The sequence below is a fragment of the Lethenteron reissneri genome, chromosome 39 (assembly GCF_015708825.2).
Source record: "Lethenteron reissneri isolate LAM-NWPU_2019-01 chromosome 39, ASM1570882v1, whole genome shotgun sequence".
NCBI classification, from domain to species: Eukaryota; Metazoa; Chordata; class Hyperoartia; order Petromyzontiformes; family Petromyzontidae; genus Lethenteron; species Lethenteron reissneri.
The window spans coordinates 10277977-10293821 of record NC_083817.1 but is presented as its reverse complement, the minus strand read 5'-3'; the positions used below and the strand labels follow the sequence as shown (position 1 = coordinate 10293821).

Here is a 15845-nt window from a genome sequence, read left to right as displayed (position 1 = left end):
TGCTGGCACAATCAATCTGCCGCTGGCACAATCAATCTGCTGCTGGCACAATCAATCTGCTGCTGGCACAATCAATCTGCTGCTGGCACAATCAATCTGCCGCTGGCACAATCAATCTGCTGCTGGCACAATCAATCTGCTGCTGGCACAATCAATCTGCTGCTGGCACAATCAATCTGCTTGCTGGCACAATCAATCTGCTTGCTGGCACAACGAATCAATCAATCTGCTGCTGGCACAATCAATCTGCTTGCTGGCACAACGAATCAATCAATCTGCTGCTGGCACAATCAATCTGCTTGCTGGCACAACGAATCAATCAATCTGCTGCTGGCACAATCAATCTGCTTGCTGGCACAACGAATCAATCAATCTGCTGCTGGCACAATCAATCTGCTTGCTGGCACAACGAATCAATCAATCTGCTGCTGGCACAATCAATCTGCTTGCTGGCACAACGAATCAATCAATCTGCTGCTGGCACAATAAATCTGCTTGCTGGCACAACGAATCAATCAATCTGCTGCTGGCACAATCAATCTGCTTGCTGGCACAACGAATCAATCAATCTGCTGCTGGCACAATCAATCTGCTTGCTGGCACAACGAATCAATCAATCTGCTGCTGGCACAATCAATCTGCTTGCTGGCACAACGAATCAATCAATCTGCTGCTGGCACAATCAATCTGCTTGCTGGCACAACGAATCAATCAATCTGCTGCTGGCACAATCAATCTGCTTGCTGGCACAACGAATCAATCAATCTGCTGCTGGCACAATCAATCTGCTTGCTGGCACAACGAATCAATCAATCTGCTGCTGGCACAATCAATCTGCTCTACGCACAGTGAATCAATCTGCTGCTGGCACAATCAATCTGCCGTAGGCACAGTGAATCAATCAATCTGCTGCTGGCACAATCAATCTGCTCTACGCACAGTGAATCAATCTGCTGCTGGCACAATCAATCTGCTTGCTGGCACAGTGAATCAATCAATCTGCTGCTGGCACAATCAATCTGCTTGCTGGCACAGTGAATCAATCAATCTGCTGCTGGCACAATCAATCTGCTTGCTGGCACAGTGAATCAATCAATCTGCTGCTGGCACAATCAATCTGCTCTACGCACAGTGAATCAGTAAATCTGCTGCTGGCACAATCAATCTGCTGTAGGCACAGTGAATCAGTAAATCTGCTGGTGGCACAATACATTTTCCGGCTGGCACAATCTGCTTGCTGGCTCAATCAATATTCCTACTGGCACAATCTGCTTGCTGGCTCAATCAATATTCCTACTGGCATAATCAATCCGCTTCAGGCACAGTCAATGCACTGCTGGCACAATCAATATTCTGCTGGCACGATTAAAATTATCTCAGCAAAAATACATTTCAAAACAGTATTGAGTAGGCTTACAATTGACAAACAAGGAAGGTCCTAACACGTGGAAGCGAAACGTCGGACATCGTGGCGGGAAAACATTGTGGCACGACACCGGAAGTGGCAGCGGGGAGGGTCGACAGCTTGGGGAGTTTCGCTTCTCCTTTTTTATTTTAAAAAATCGTAAAGCCCCCCCCCCCTCCACCCCGGGATAACGGCGCTGTACAACATCTCGGCGCTCATCGTTAACACTGCCCCCCACCTCTAACGGCGAGGGGTAAGGGGGGCACGCGGGTGCCCAGATGGAAACGCTGGTAGCAGCGGTCAGCGCACGGCACTGAAACCGTGAACCCGGTGACCACTGACTTCGATTTCCAGCCGCGGCTAATCGTGTCACATCCAGCGGTGCGCGACATTTACATCGCTCGAACCAGGGGGTCGGCAACCCGCGGCTCCGGAGCCGCATGCGGTGGCTCTTTAAGGACCGCTTCGTAACCGTTATTCACATTGCATTGCGGCTCTTGAAATATTGATGGGTTTTTTTTACCGAATACTCTTCTTGTTACATTGGTGGCCCACCCCTGGCTCAACCGCTCCTTCCCCACTTCACCAACCCCACACTTCTGACCAGCGCAGGGAAGTATGGTCAAACAAACCCCCATGACCAGCACGGCCTAGGGAGGCCTCCATCTAGCAGTGAATTGGCAAAGGGCTGTGAAATGTTATAGTTAATAAAAACATTTGTATAACAGATCTACTTGTATAGGAGAATAATGGTACGTACGGGTTTGCCCCATCATCTCCAACGTGCTTTAAATCTCATCTTGACCATTCGAAAGATGAGCTTTAGAATGAGGACCTCCTGATGTCCGGTCTGAACGTGAAGTAGAGAGGGCAAAGTGTTGTGACCTGCAGTATGGTGAGTGGCTGAGTGTGTTCGTGAGTGGCTGAGTGAGTAGCTGAGTGTGTTAGTCAGTGGCTGAGTGTGTGAGTGAGTGGCTGAGTGAGTGTGTGAGTGAGTGACTGAGTGTGTTAGTCAGTGGCTGGTTGAGTGTGTTAGTTAGTGGCTGAGTGAGTGGCTGTGTTAGTGAGTGGCTGAGTGAGTGGCTGTGTGAGTGTGTTAGTCAGTGGCTGAGTGAGTGGCTGAGTGAGTGGCTGAGTGAGTGTGTTAGTGATTGGCTGAGTGAGTGGCTGAGTGAGTGGCTGAGTGAGTGGCTGTGTTAGTGAGTGGCTGTGTTAGTGAGTGGCTGAGTGAGTGGTTGTGTTAGTGAGTGGCTGAGTGAGTGTGTGAGTGGCTGAGTGAGTGGCTGAGTGTGTTAGTCAGTGGCTGAGTGAGTGGCTGAGTGAGTGTGTGAGTGAGTGGCTGAGTGAGTGGCTGAGTGTGTTAGTCAGTGGCTGAGTGTATTCATGAGTAGCTGAATGAGTGTGTGAGTGAGTGGCTGAGTGAGTAGCTGAGTGTGTTAGTCAGTGGCTGAGTCAGTGGCTGAGGGAGTGTGTTAGTGAGTGGCTGAGTGAGTGTGTTAGTGAGTGGCTGAGTGAGTGTGTGAGTGAGTGTGTGAGTGAGTGTGTTAGTGAGTTGCTGAGTGAGTGTGTTAGTGAGTGGCTGAGTGAGTGTGTTAGTGAGTTTCTGAGTGAGTTTGTTAGTGAGTGGCTGAGTGAGTGTGTGAGTGAGTGTGTGAGTGAGTAGCTGAGTGTGTTAGTCAGTCGCTGAGTGAGTGTGTTAGTGAGTAGCTGAATGAGTGTGTGAGTGAGTGGCTGAGTGAGTAGCTGAGTGTGTTAGTCAGTGGCTGAGGGAGTGTGTTAGTGAGTGGCTGAGTGAGTGTGTTAGTGAGTTGCTGAGTGAGTGTGTGAGTGAGTGTGTGAGTGAGTGTGTTAGTGAGTTGCTGAGTGAGTGTGTGAGTGAGTGGCTGAGTGAGTGTGTGAGTGAGTGTGTGAGTGAGTGTGTGAGTGAGTGGCTGAGTGAGTGTGTGAGTGAGTGGCTGAGTGAGTGTGTTAGTGAGTGTGTGAGTGAGTGTGTGAGTGAGTGTGTTAGTGAGTGGCTGAGTGAGTGTGTTAGTGAGTGGCTGAGTGAGTAGCTGAGTGAGTGGCTGTGTTAGTGAGTGGCCGAGTAAGTGGCTGTGTTAGTGAGTGGCTGAGTGAGTGGCTGAGTGAATGGTTGTGTTAGTGAGTGGCTGAGTGAGTGGCTGTGTGAGTGTGTTAGTGAGTTGCTGAGTGAGTATGTGAGTGAGTGAGTGGTTGAGTGAGTGTGTGAGTGAGTGGCTGAGTGAGGGTGTTAGTGAGTGGCTGAGGGAGTGTGTCAGTGAGTGGCTGAGTGAGTGTGTTAGTGAGTGGCTGAGTGAGTGTGTTAGTGAGTTGCTGAGTGAGTGTGTGAGTGAGTGTGTGAGTGAGTGTGTTAGTGAGTTGCTGAGTGAGTGTGTGAGTGAGTGGCTAAGTGAGTGTGTGAGTGAGTGTGTGAGTGAGTGTGTGAGTGAGTGTGTGAGCGAGTGTGTGAGTGAGTGGCTGAGTGAGTGTGTTAGTGAGTTGCTGAGTGAGTGTGTTAGTGAGTGGCTGAGTGAGTGTGTGAGTGAGTGGCTGAGTGAGTGGCTGAGTGTGTTAGTCAGTGGCTGAGTGAGTGTGTTAGTGAGTGGCTGAGTGAGTGGCTGAGTGTGTTAGTGAGTGGCTGTGTTAGTGATTGGCTGAGTGAGTGGCTAAGTGAGTGGCTGTGTTAGTCAGTGGCTGAGTAAGTGGCTGAGTGTGTGAGTGAGTGTGTTAGTGAGTGGCTGAGTGAGTGGCTGTGTGAGTGAGTGGCTGAGTGAGTGGCTGAGTGTGTTAGTGAGTGGCTGAGTAAGTGGCTGTGTTAGTGAGTGGCTGAGTGAGTACCTGAGTAAGTGGCTGTCTTAGTGAGTGGCTGAGTGAGTACCTGAGTGAGTGGTTGTGTTAGTGAGTGGCTGAGTGAGTAGCTGAGTTAGTGGGTATGTTATTGTGACTTAGGTTGACTCAGCATCAATTGAGTACCCGTTGCGATGTACACACATTGCCACTGGGGAAACAAAGGCGGCCGGGAGTGGTGCTGGCCACCCACCCACGTGTGTGCCGTTCCAACCTTCATAGGTGTTCGCTAGCATCACTTTCCCCAACAGTCTGTTGAGGCTTATACAGGGGATCGTTGTTGTAACCATGGTAGTGGCGATAGAAGATTGATAAGGAGGTGAGGAGGTCGTGGGTTCGTTCCCGACACTGATGCCTGCTGCATATTTGGAGTTTGCGCGTCTCTCTCTCTCTCTGTGGTCACGTGGATGTTTCTCCGAGTCCTCCGGTTTCCCCCTCTACATTTAAAATCAGCATCACGCGTTTAGGGTATTTGGCCGATTATAAACGTCCACACGATAAGCCACTTCGTTGGGCCATCATTTGTCGCTTCTGAAAAAAGAGCTGTGTAGCTCAGTGGGCCTTACCCGCTAAAATGTTTACATTTTTTAAAAATAAACCGAGTGCCAGCGAGTGAGCGAGTGACCGGAGTGATTGGGCGAGTGCCGGATCACTCCAAGTCCCTCCGAGGCCTCTCACGTGCAGAGAGGTAGGGCCCCGAACTCGTGCCGTGGGGTCTCTACCGTGCACCGCTCGTCCACGGAGCGCCGACATCTCCGGCATAAGTCTTCCATCACAGTGGCGATAGCGACGACAACATTGTGGCTGGGAGCTTTCTATTTGCATTTTGTTACACCCCGGTGAAACGTGGGACATTCGGTCAACGTTGACCCAACGCTTGATGAACGTTTGGTGAACGTTTCGAACCACTTGCCAACGTTGGCCTAAAGTTCCATGTTTACTTGGACTGCGGTGCTGTGAAAACATCGGCTGATTTGATAAGTGTGACCTCTTCAGGTTTTCTGAACTGATTTGTGATGTTAGTATCTTCCGGGCTTGTCCCTCCCCCACCGCCCCCGTCATGGGAATGTGGAATTTCCAGCACTGATGTCAGGTCGCCAGCTGAGACACTTGTTATTATTGTGACTCCATTAGCAATGGGTTGTCTTGTATGGATTGCCTGGCACTGTCATTGGAATGTGGAATTGTGACCATTCGCCATTCCAATGAACTGTTATTACAGCAATCACAGCGGTTAATGTTTGAGGTCTGGTTAAACCATAAGTGTAACTCTAACCATATCCCTATTGCCTAACATGAGCCCTAACTTTAACCACAACCTTTACCCTAACCCATCAACCCTAACACCTAACTCTAACCATCACTTTACAACTATTAACCTCGTTCATGGCACTAACCAATCACCCCTTACTCTCACCCTAGTCCAATTGTGATGACCCATTTTAACCACCAAATTTGACTCGAACCCTTACCACAACTCTTGCCAGCGTTAACCACACAGTCAACATTGATAACATTAACGTCCTATGTATCTACCAGTGGTTTTTAACATTTACTGCAGCCTTGCACCCCTTTGGTTTTCAACCGTTAAACACATGTACAATGTACAATGTTAATAAGTTCGTAGGTTCGATGACACAAAGTCGTTGGACCTACATGCCCGTGCCTTAGTTGTGTTTCGATGATTTACCGTCTAAGCAAATCTGGCCATGCCTCGCATCCCCCATGAAGAGCATCTCGCACCCCCAGGGGGTGCGTGCACCCCAGGTTAAGAACCACTGACATCTAAGAAGGCTTCATTGAGTCTCGAGACTCATTTTCAGGAGGATCATGCCTTGAGTTGTTTGGCCAATTTCAGAAAACACCCCACGAGCCTCTCACGGCGTGGGGAGGCCCTCATCCAGCAGCGGATTTACAAAACGGGATGTAAATCGTAATTATAATTTTTGGTAATGAATGGAAAATAAAAAATCCGAGCCACAGTAGTGCGTTTGCGGTCATGCAGCCTACACTACGGACCACACGGCAAACGTGACCGTGGTCAGCACTCCTTCGACGGAAGAGGAACAACAGAGCTGACAAATACTTTCTCTCTCTCTCTCCTGTTGCCCTCTCGTCGTGCCCAGCAGTAGCAGCGGTAGACCTCGACGTTGGCGTCGAGCTCCGCAACATCGAGACCACCCTCATTAGGAAGCCACCGGAGCTATGCACTTTTAAATCGCCTGAATTGAAAACTCATTTCGTTGTAGAACTGTTTTTTGTGTTTAGTTTGTTGTCCTTCCCCACCGCACCACCGATTAGCACGGTTGTCTACGCACGGTGCGAAAGAAGTCCAACATGCACACACGCGTACATCACACACGCGTACATCATGCGTACATCACGCGTACATCACGCGTACATCACGCGTACATCACACACGCGTACATCACGAGTACATCACGCGTACATCACGAGTACATCACGCGTACATCACGCGTACATCACGAGTACATCACGCGTACATCACGCGTACATCACGCGTACATCACGAGTACATCACGCGTACACCACGCGTACACCACGCGTACACCACGAGTACACCACGCGTACACCACGAGTGCATCACGCGTGCACCACGAGTGCACCACGAGTGCATCACGCGTGCACCACGAGTGCATCACGAGTGCATCACGAGTGCATCACGCGTGCATCACGCGTGCATCACGAGTGCATCACGAGTGCATCACGCGTGCATCACGCGTGCATCACGAGTGCATCACGCGTGCATCACGAGTGCATCACGCGTGCATCACGCGTGCACCACGCGTGCACCACGAGTGCACCACGCGTGCACCACGCGTGCACCACGCGTGCACCACGCGTGCACCACGCGTGCACCACGAGTGCACCACGAGTGCACCACGCGTACATCACGAGTACATCACGCGCGTGAACAACAGAAGGGAGTCGCCACGCGACCGCGGGACTAACTGTTTGCGCGCCGTGTCTTTCCGACCCCACAGACCCCAAACGTCCGAAGTCTGACCCCAGCACCGCCGCGCTCCACGGCTCGTCCCCGCGACTGGACACCCCGGCCTGCACCGACACGGACTCGGCCACGGCGTCGTCCCCTGACCTGCTCCACCCGCCCACGTCCACCCTCTCGTCCCCGGAACTGCGGCCGCCGGCGCCGGCCTCGTCAACCTCTCCACCCCCTCACCCTCCCCAACCACCTCACCACGGCCAGCCTGACGGACTCGTCGTCTCCTCGTTAGAGGCCAGACTCATACAGGCGGCGGCGGCAGCGGCCGCGTCGTCGTCATCGTCGTCGTCCTCCTCCTCATCCTCCTCGCTCCTTCACCTCGTTCAGCGGCCGGCGTCCGCGTCGTCCGGGGCCGAGCGAGCGACTCCCGGGGACTCCACCCCGGCCGCCGCCTCGTCGTACCTCCCCGCTTCCTCTTCGCCGGTAATCATCGGCAAGGATCTCTCCTCTGACCTCAACCGTTCACCGCTCTGCTCCGACAGCAGCGGAGGCGGAATGGTCGTGGTCAGGGACGAGCAGGCCATCATGAGCCGGGCCTACCCGTGCCGTGCGTCCGCCGGCTCCTCTTCGTCCTCCTCCTCCTCGTCGTCGTCGTCGTCGTCCAACTCCGCGCCGTGCGCCGGCGGTCGCGCCCAGCTGGAGCTGCTGAGCCGCGTGTTCCCCACGCACCAGCGCGACGCGCTCGACCTGGTGCTGCAGGGCTGCGCCGGGGACGTCCTGCGCGCCATCGAGCAGATCCTCAACCACCGGGACCTCGACTTCTTCAAGGGCGCCGGGGCCGGGGGGCCCTCCAACGCCGTCAACGGCGGGATGGGCGGCGGCGGCGCCGGAAATTTCTCGCCATTGGCCGCCGCCGCTGCCGCCGCCGCTGCCGCGTCGGGCCATCTGCCCGGCGGCGTGGGCACGGCCATCCCCGTGTCCCTGCACGGCTCCCACGCGGCCATGCTGAACGCGCACCACCAGGGGATCGTGGCCGCGGCCGGCGGCGCGGCAAGCGGCGGGGTCGGCGGCTGCGGCGGCGGGGGCGGAGGAACGATCGGCGGCGGCGGCGGCGGCATGAGCTTGGGTGCCACGGCCACCTTCCCGGGGCTCAAGTCGGCCTTCTCGCCCCTGCCGTCGCGGCTGGGTCCGGACGCGTCCGCCTACTCCCTGGGGGGACCCCCGCTGGGCTTCAGCCCCCTGCGGCTGGCGTACGCGCAGGCGCAGGGCCGCGGGCTGGCCGCCGCCTTCATGAACCCGTACTCGGCGGCGGCCGCGGCGAGCGCCCTGCTGCCCCACGTGGGACTCAGGCCGCAGCTCGAGTACCACCAGTTCCTGCCGCACGTGCAGGGCTCGGCGGCGGCGGCCGCGGCGGCCGCGGCGGCAGCGGCGGCCGCCGCGGCAGCGGTCGCCCCGCACAAGGAGGGGGGCGGCTACGTGAACGGACTGCACGCCGCGCTAGCCGCGAGCCATCAGCCGCCCAAGCAGTAGCGGCGGCGGCGGTGGTGGGCAGCGGCCGTGCTGCAACCTTCACCCCCTACCCCGTCGCCCCATAGTTCGTCGTGAAACTCGGCAACGTAAATGAAAGTGAACATGTAGACGCAAACGTTCGTGTGTACAAATGTGTAGCCCGATGCTCCCTCCCCGGACCGCGCCCCCTCCACCCCGCCGTTCCCCCGCGCGCTGTGATTGTGTTGGTTGTTTGACCATACTTCACCGCGCTGGTCAGTACAGGAAGGTGATAGGAGGGAGGGATTGAGGGGTCAGCCGAGGACCGCTTGAAGCGTCAGCCCGGGTGGGGAATCGAACCCGGGCGGCCGGGTTCTCATGTCGAAGCTTGCTAAGCTGCTGCCCTACCGCTCCCGTCCCCAACGCGGCACGTGAACATGGTGCGCTCGTGTTTGGTCCGGTGTCCACTTGGGTGAGTCTCATCGGCAGCCCCAGGCCAGCTAAACAAATGATGTTGTGTAAACCCAGACGCGATTGGTGTTGTCTCAACCCAGACGCGATTGGCAAGGGCACCCCCTTAAAGGTGTGGATTCCGTTCAGCGACAAACATCCAAATTGAGATGTATTTATTTCAACACAACGCAGTTTTAGGAACATAATTATTACGAACCATTAGCGTTCATTCATCACGCATTGCTTCCTTCTTCCTGCTCGACCTCATAACTTTTAGACTAAACTAAAACGAAGCTCTTCTATTTTACCAGGTACGGCCCACTGAGCTGTTTGCTGTTTTTCAGAAGCATGTTCATTCTAAATGTGGAGGTAAAAACCCCCAGAGCATTCTGGAGAATATCCACGCGACCATGGTCAGAGAGAGAGAGAAAGAGACATGCAAACTCCAAATATACAACAGGCGGTCAGGGTCGCGATCGAACCCACGAACCAACTGCATACCCGGCGAGGGAGATAACATCTCACGGCCACGGCGTATTACTCAATGCATACATCGTCACCACCATCACCACCATCAGCAACTGCCTCTCGGTCTCGCATTGGTCTCCGACCTCTGGGTGTCACTGCTATCTCTGGGTCGCCTCCCACCTCTTTCGTCACCGCCTCCATCTGTGACGTCGTCGCTGTCGTCTGCCTGCATCACAAGGGGGGGGTGTACATTGAGAGATCTGAGTGGCTCTGTGTTGGTGTTGTCGTTGTTGTTGTTGTCGTCGTGGTAGGTGTTATTGTCGTGGTGGTGTTGGTTGTGATTGTGGTTGTTGGTGGTGGTGGTGGTGATGCGAGGCTGATTGCGATGTCTGATTGTAATGTCTGGGCCAGTTATGTAGAAACGCACTCGAGGGCGCATGAATAAATGAATGAACGAATGAATGTGGAAAGGAATGAATTAATGAAAGCGACGGCCCAATTAGCGCGTGGACGAATGGAACGGGATACGTGGACGAACGGACGATTGAATGAACGTTTGCACGAAAAACGCACGAACGAATGGAACAACGGGCATTGCACGTGCGGGACAAATGGGGGAATGAATGCTGCTGATGCACGAACGAATGTGCGCACGTGCACACGCGAAAGGGAATGATTCGCGCACACACGAGTGGGTGCACGGGCGAACGAAATAACCGATGGAGGAATGAATCGAACGCATGGGTGAACGAATCATCGCGGGAACGCAGTCGCCTTCTAACATGGACACATACCACACACACAGCAAACGCACGTGCTTCAATATGCTGCGCATAACGTTGCAAACACGTACACACAAAAGTCCCCGGCATAACCTCAACAGACTGTGGGCGCAAGTGCTGTTAGCGAGCACCCTATGAAGGCTGGCACGGCACAAGTGGAGGGTGGGTTGTCAGTAACACGCCCGGCCGCCTTTGTCTCTCTATTGGCGATGTTTACACACCGAACCAGAAACTATAAACTATATATCCACAAATAAATATACAGTACATACGCGCGCACACACAAAGATATACTATATATACACACATACACGTGCACACACACACATGTTCTATACATATACATGCGCATGCACACACACAAACATATACTATATATACATACATACACTTGCACACACATACATATAATATATATATACACATACGCGTACACACACAAACATACCAATTCATATCCTATATCGCAATACACATGTATTCATACTCGAGGAATCCGATGAGCTATGAAGCTCATTTTCACAAATGTCCAGTCGGAGCAGCGGGTCAGAACGTTACAGGAACAACAACAAAACGATGCACATACAAACTCATCTTTACACTATTACACACGTGTGTGTATAGTATGTGTATATAATTACACGCGCATGCATACACATACATACATAGAAACATGCACTTACTTTATACACAAAGACAAAGACCCCCCCCCCTCCGTATAGTCTGGACAGACTGTAGGGGCAAGTGCTGTTAGCGAGCGCCTATGAAGCCGGCACGGCACATGGGGTGGGTGGCCAGCACCACGCCTGGCCCCCTTTGTCTCCCCAGTGGCGATGTTTACACATCGCACTTGGTACTCATTTGAGGCTGAGTCGACCGAGGGGAGGCACATGACTGGTTCAGATAATCGCCACTGATGTTGGCCGTGAGCACGAATCGAACTCGGGTCGCCAGGTTCGGAGTGTAGTGCGAGAACCACTGCACCACTGCTCCCCATACACACATGTACACACAAACACACAAACACGTACACACGCATTCCGGATGATTTGGGCAAATGCGTGCGTATATGTAAACATCAGCACTGGGGAGACAAAGGCGGTCGGGTGTGGTGCTGTCCTCCCATCTTCAAAGCACTTGCCCCATCGGCCTGTGTAAGCTACACGGGGATATTTGTCTTTGTACTGTGTATACTTGACGCACAGTGTACAATACAAATCGTATCTGTACATAACAAGAGCAACAACGTCTACACTCCGATGTGTGTTACGGGATGTACCGCGTGTTCGTTCGGCCATGGTGCCCGACGTTTCGGTGCCATCGGGAACAATTCGACACACGGTACAAACCCCTCGCTCGGCAACCCCCGAGACTCACGTCGCCATAGCCGCATGCGGCTCTTCGGCGACTGATCCGTCACCTTTTCTTGCCGAGGACAACACCGTCTCGGATTCACCGCCAGTGCGTTTGCGGCTCCTAAAATGTCGATGGTTTTTGTTGTTTGTTACCGAGTTCGAAAAATAGTTTTTGGCTCGTCTCGTTAAATCTTGACTTAAAGCTTTCGTGACTGCAGGAATTTATATTATCTGGGTCTTTCGGTAAAGTCACGTAGATAGGCTATTTGATAGATAGATTCTTTGAAACTATCTATCTTTGAACCTATCTACGTGAATTTACCGAAAGCCCCAAAGAATATCTTCTCGTTAATTTTGGCTTTTTCCGACCCCTGGAACAAAAAACGCGGACGCATGCCCGAGACGAACTGCGTAGCCAAATGAACACTCCGCACAACACGGGGACACGCGCGCTCGACGGAACGCACGCACGAGACGACGCTTTGGGGCAAGAGGAGCCGCACAGCATCACGCACGATAGGGGGACGGCTGCGTGGGGGAGACCTCGACACTTGGTGGGTGCATTTGTATCGGAACACGCAATGGACAATCCATGATTCAACCGTGATTCGGCGTTGTCAGTGGTGCACAATTAACACAATTAGCACCAACTCAACATATCCAACTCAACAATTTCGTCAATTACACTTATGTGGTTAAAACAAAAAGGACACGTGGATAATTATCGGGGTAGAGTGACTCTCGCACATCGGCCAGAGAGATCGAGTGTCTCTACCTCTAGAGTGACTCCACCTCTCTGGCCTATGTGCTGTGAATAAGGGTCATTACCCGAAACGTCGCCTCCTATATAATTTGTTTTATTTTATGTTGAACTCGACAATGTTGGCGACGAAAGTTTCCTATAAATTGATGTGCGTCAATAACAACGCAGTGTGTGGCCTTACAAGGAATATATAAATAATAGACGACGTTTCGGGCAATTGCCATTTTCCATAGGTGCTATGAAGAGGGGCCATTGTCTGATGGAAATATACAATAGGCGACGTTTCGGGTAACGGCCCTTTTCCATAGGTGCTATGGAGAAGGGAAATATACTTTTTTCTTTTCAAGGTCACAAGTATCAATGCCACCGAGTTGTCGTACATCTTGCCATGTGTGTAGATGAAGAGAGACACCACATCCGAACAGTGCCCGGTTGCTTCAACAGCACAGAGCAGCGCGCGCCGCGCGAACAGAAAGACGCTGCGATCCCGTCGCATTGCGCGACACCGGCACCGGTCCCCGTTGCCCGTCGCTTGGGCACCGGCGCTCAGTTGTATTTGGTGGCGATTTAAGACGAGGTGACCAACAACGCAGTTCTTCAGGAACTGGTGGTTTTGCGTCGCGCGCAAGGTTGTACGTTGTTGCGTGTTGCTGACATCACGTGTGTGTGTGGGCTGGTGGATGTGATGCGTGTACGCGTGCAGGGTGTTTGTTTGGTGAGCGTGCATGTGGGGTGCGTGTGTATGTGTATGGTTCGTGTGCGGTGTGCGAGTGTGTGCGTGAGCTTGTGTTGGGGAGCGGTAGTGCGGCGGTTAGCGCTGCGCTGCGAACACGGCGACCCCGAGTTCGATTCCCGCTCGAGGCCAGCAACAGTGACGATTACCTGAACCGGTCCTGGGCCTCCCCTAGGTCGACTCAGTCTCAAAATGAGTACCTGGTATAGTGTGTAAACATCGTCATTGTGGACAAAAAAGCGGCCGGGCGTGGTGCTGGCCACCCACCCCCTCCAGTGCCGTGCCGGCCTGCATCGGTGATGCTCGCTCACAGCACTTGCCCCAGCAGTCTGCTCAAGCTATACGGGGGATCTTTGTTTATGTTTTGCTTTATGCCCGAGCCAGTCACACAAAGAGCACCACATGGATATCTTACAACCCTGTTATAATAAAAAAAAACATCTGAATCATGAATACACTATATCATAATCTTATTTCACGTAGCGTACAAACATACACCACATTCCACTTGTCTGCTGCAGGCTCGTGAACGGAGCTCCGCCACCACTTGCCATTATTTGTCCAGACTTTACGGCCAATTCCTACGTCTCAGCCGGGCATCGCAAGTCATACACCTCGGTTTAGATTCCCCAGTGAACGTTGAATGTTGGTTCAACGTTCAGGTCAACGTTAGTCCAACCACATGCCAACGTTGGCCCGACGTCACCCGAACCTTACTGGGTTCTTCGATTCGATTTTTTTTACTGAACGTAGCTCTGTTATGACCGCATCTCATTTCCATACCTGTCAAGCCCTTATCAGTGCCCTACCTTATTGCAGACCAACTCAGACCTTATTGGTCACCCCGTGCCCTGAAAGATCTCAACGTTCATCCTACAAAGTCCCATCGCAAGCGAGAAACACAAACAAATAGACCAGCACATTTTTGTTAGCCCGTAATTGAAACGGCTGTACGCCGTATGGACCTGGAAACTCAACTTCCCTGTGCAGGAATACGGAGTAACGGGTACGGGTTAGAGACACGGTGTGTGTTTACTTCACGTGCGGCGTCTTGAATTGGTGAACTGAGCTCACACAAAGACTCGGACCCCCCCCCCCCGTCCTCCCCCTACGATATCCGCACACGCTCTGGGGGGAGGGGGGGGGAGTTCCGTTCGCAAGGACCTCAAGGCGCGGCCGTCTTTGTCTCCCCATTGTTGATTTTGATTACACGCACCACGACCGGATGCGCGTGCACGGCTGAGCCGACTTGGGAACTGAGTGTCAGGGCCCGGTCCTCGCAATCGACACTGACGTGAGCCGTGGTGGGGAATCGAACTCGGGCGGCCGGGTCTGGAGGTCCGCTGCGCTAAGCCCTGCGCCACCGCTGCCGGACCTCCAAACACAAAGCCGTAAAGACAAAGGTCCCCCGTAATGGATCTACAGACTTTTGGGGGCAAGTGCTGTTAGCGAGCATCTGCGAAGGCCGGCAGGACACACGAGGGGGGAGGGGGGGGGGGTGGTGGTCGGTACCACGGCCCGGACGCCTTTGTCTCCCTAGTGGCGATGCTTACACACCGCACTAGGTATTCACTTGAGACTGAGTTGACCTAGGGGAGGCCCAGTACCGGTCCCCACACACACACGTGCGAGGATCTTGTGCACACCGTACCGTACGGCTGACGTCGGCTTACTAATCTCAACGTGAATAGCGGGGAGTGTTGCTTGTTAAAAGGTGGGTGGGGGGGGGACATTCCCACCAACTCGCCATGACCTCTCCACAGCCCGGGTTCGCGATCGAGCGACCAGTCGCAGCCACGGCGATCAAATCGGTGTCACGCAATCCTCGCAACCTCATCGTTCGCCTGCAACTGCTTTGTCCGCCCACGCCCCAGCGAGTAGTTGCGCACCGCGGAAACCGAGCGGCGCGCTGAGCATTGTAACGCACTCTACTGTATGTATGTTTGTTGAACTTCTTTCGCACCGTACGTAGACAACAGTGTCGCAGCCCAGTCATAGCTGCTTGCTGCCTCGCTGCTGCTGCTTCCGTTGCTGCCTTCCAGCGTGTTCCCCTGTGGGTTCCCTCTGCGATTGTGAGATGCAATTTGCATGAACGACGACGACGATGCTTTGTGCATACAGACCTGAACGTTGTAATCATCATCATCATTATTATGGAATACGTCGCTACGGGTCGCTGAGCGGAGATCGATGCTTTGAAATGCGAGTCTCGACTGTGAGACGTAGCCGGTTTGAGTGTCGATTACAGAGGCGTGCAGGTGTGAGCCCGGCTATAGAAGACCGGCAGGGCGCATTGAAAGGGGTTCAAGAATGAAGCGAGAGACTGGGTGCCTGGAGCATGACGAACCCAGTAAACATGCGAACGTTGAGCCAACGTTGGCGCAACGTTGGCATGTTCATTGGGTGGTTTGGAGGTTGTACGCACCAGAGGGCGAACGCATTTGTCAAGGCAGTTTGCGAGTCGGTTGCATAAATTCGTGGAATTTTGCATTCATTCTCAGGCAGTGGCAGATGAATCTTCAGGCGATGTGAGTTGAATTTTTAGTCAGCGTCAGATGCATATTCAGACAGTGTCAGTGAGATTTTCAG

The 15845-nt window shown here is 53.3% G+C and overlaps 1 protein-coding gene across 1 annotated transcript in view; it reads left to right on the top strand.

Annotated features, from left to right (window-relative positions):
- The window catches only part of LOC133351978 (doublesex- and mab-3-related transcription factor A2-like), a 48298-nt gene extending 33564 nt beyond the window's left edge, over positions 1 to 14734 (top strand). The window contains exon 3 of the mRNA XM_061567633.1: positions 7255 to 14734. Within this exon, the coding sequence (XP_061423617.1) occupies positions 7255 to 8744 (1490 nt within the window). The 3' untranslated portion in view covers positions 8745 to 14734. The remainder of the gene's footprint in view (positions 1 to 7254) is intronic.
- Positions 14735 to 15845: the final 1111 nt, after the last annotated feature.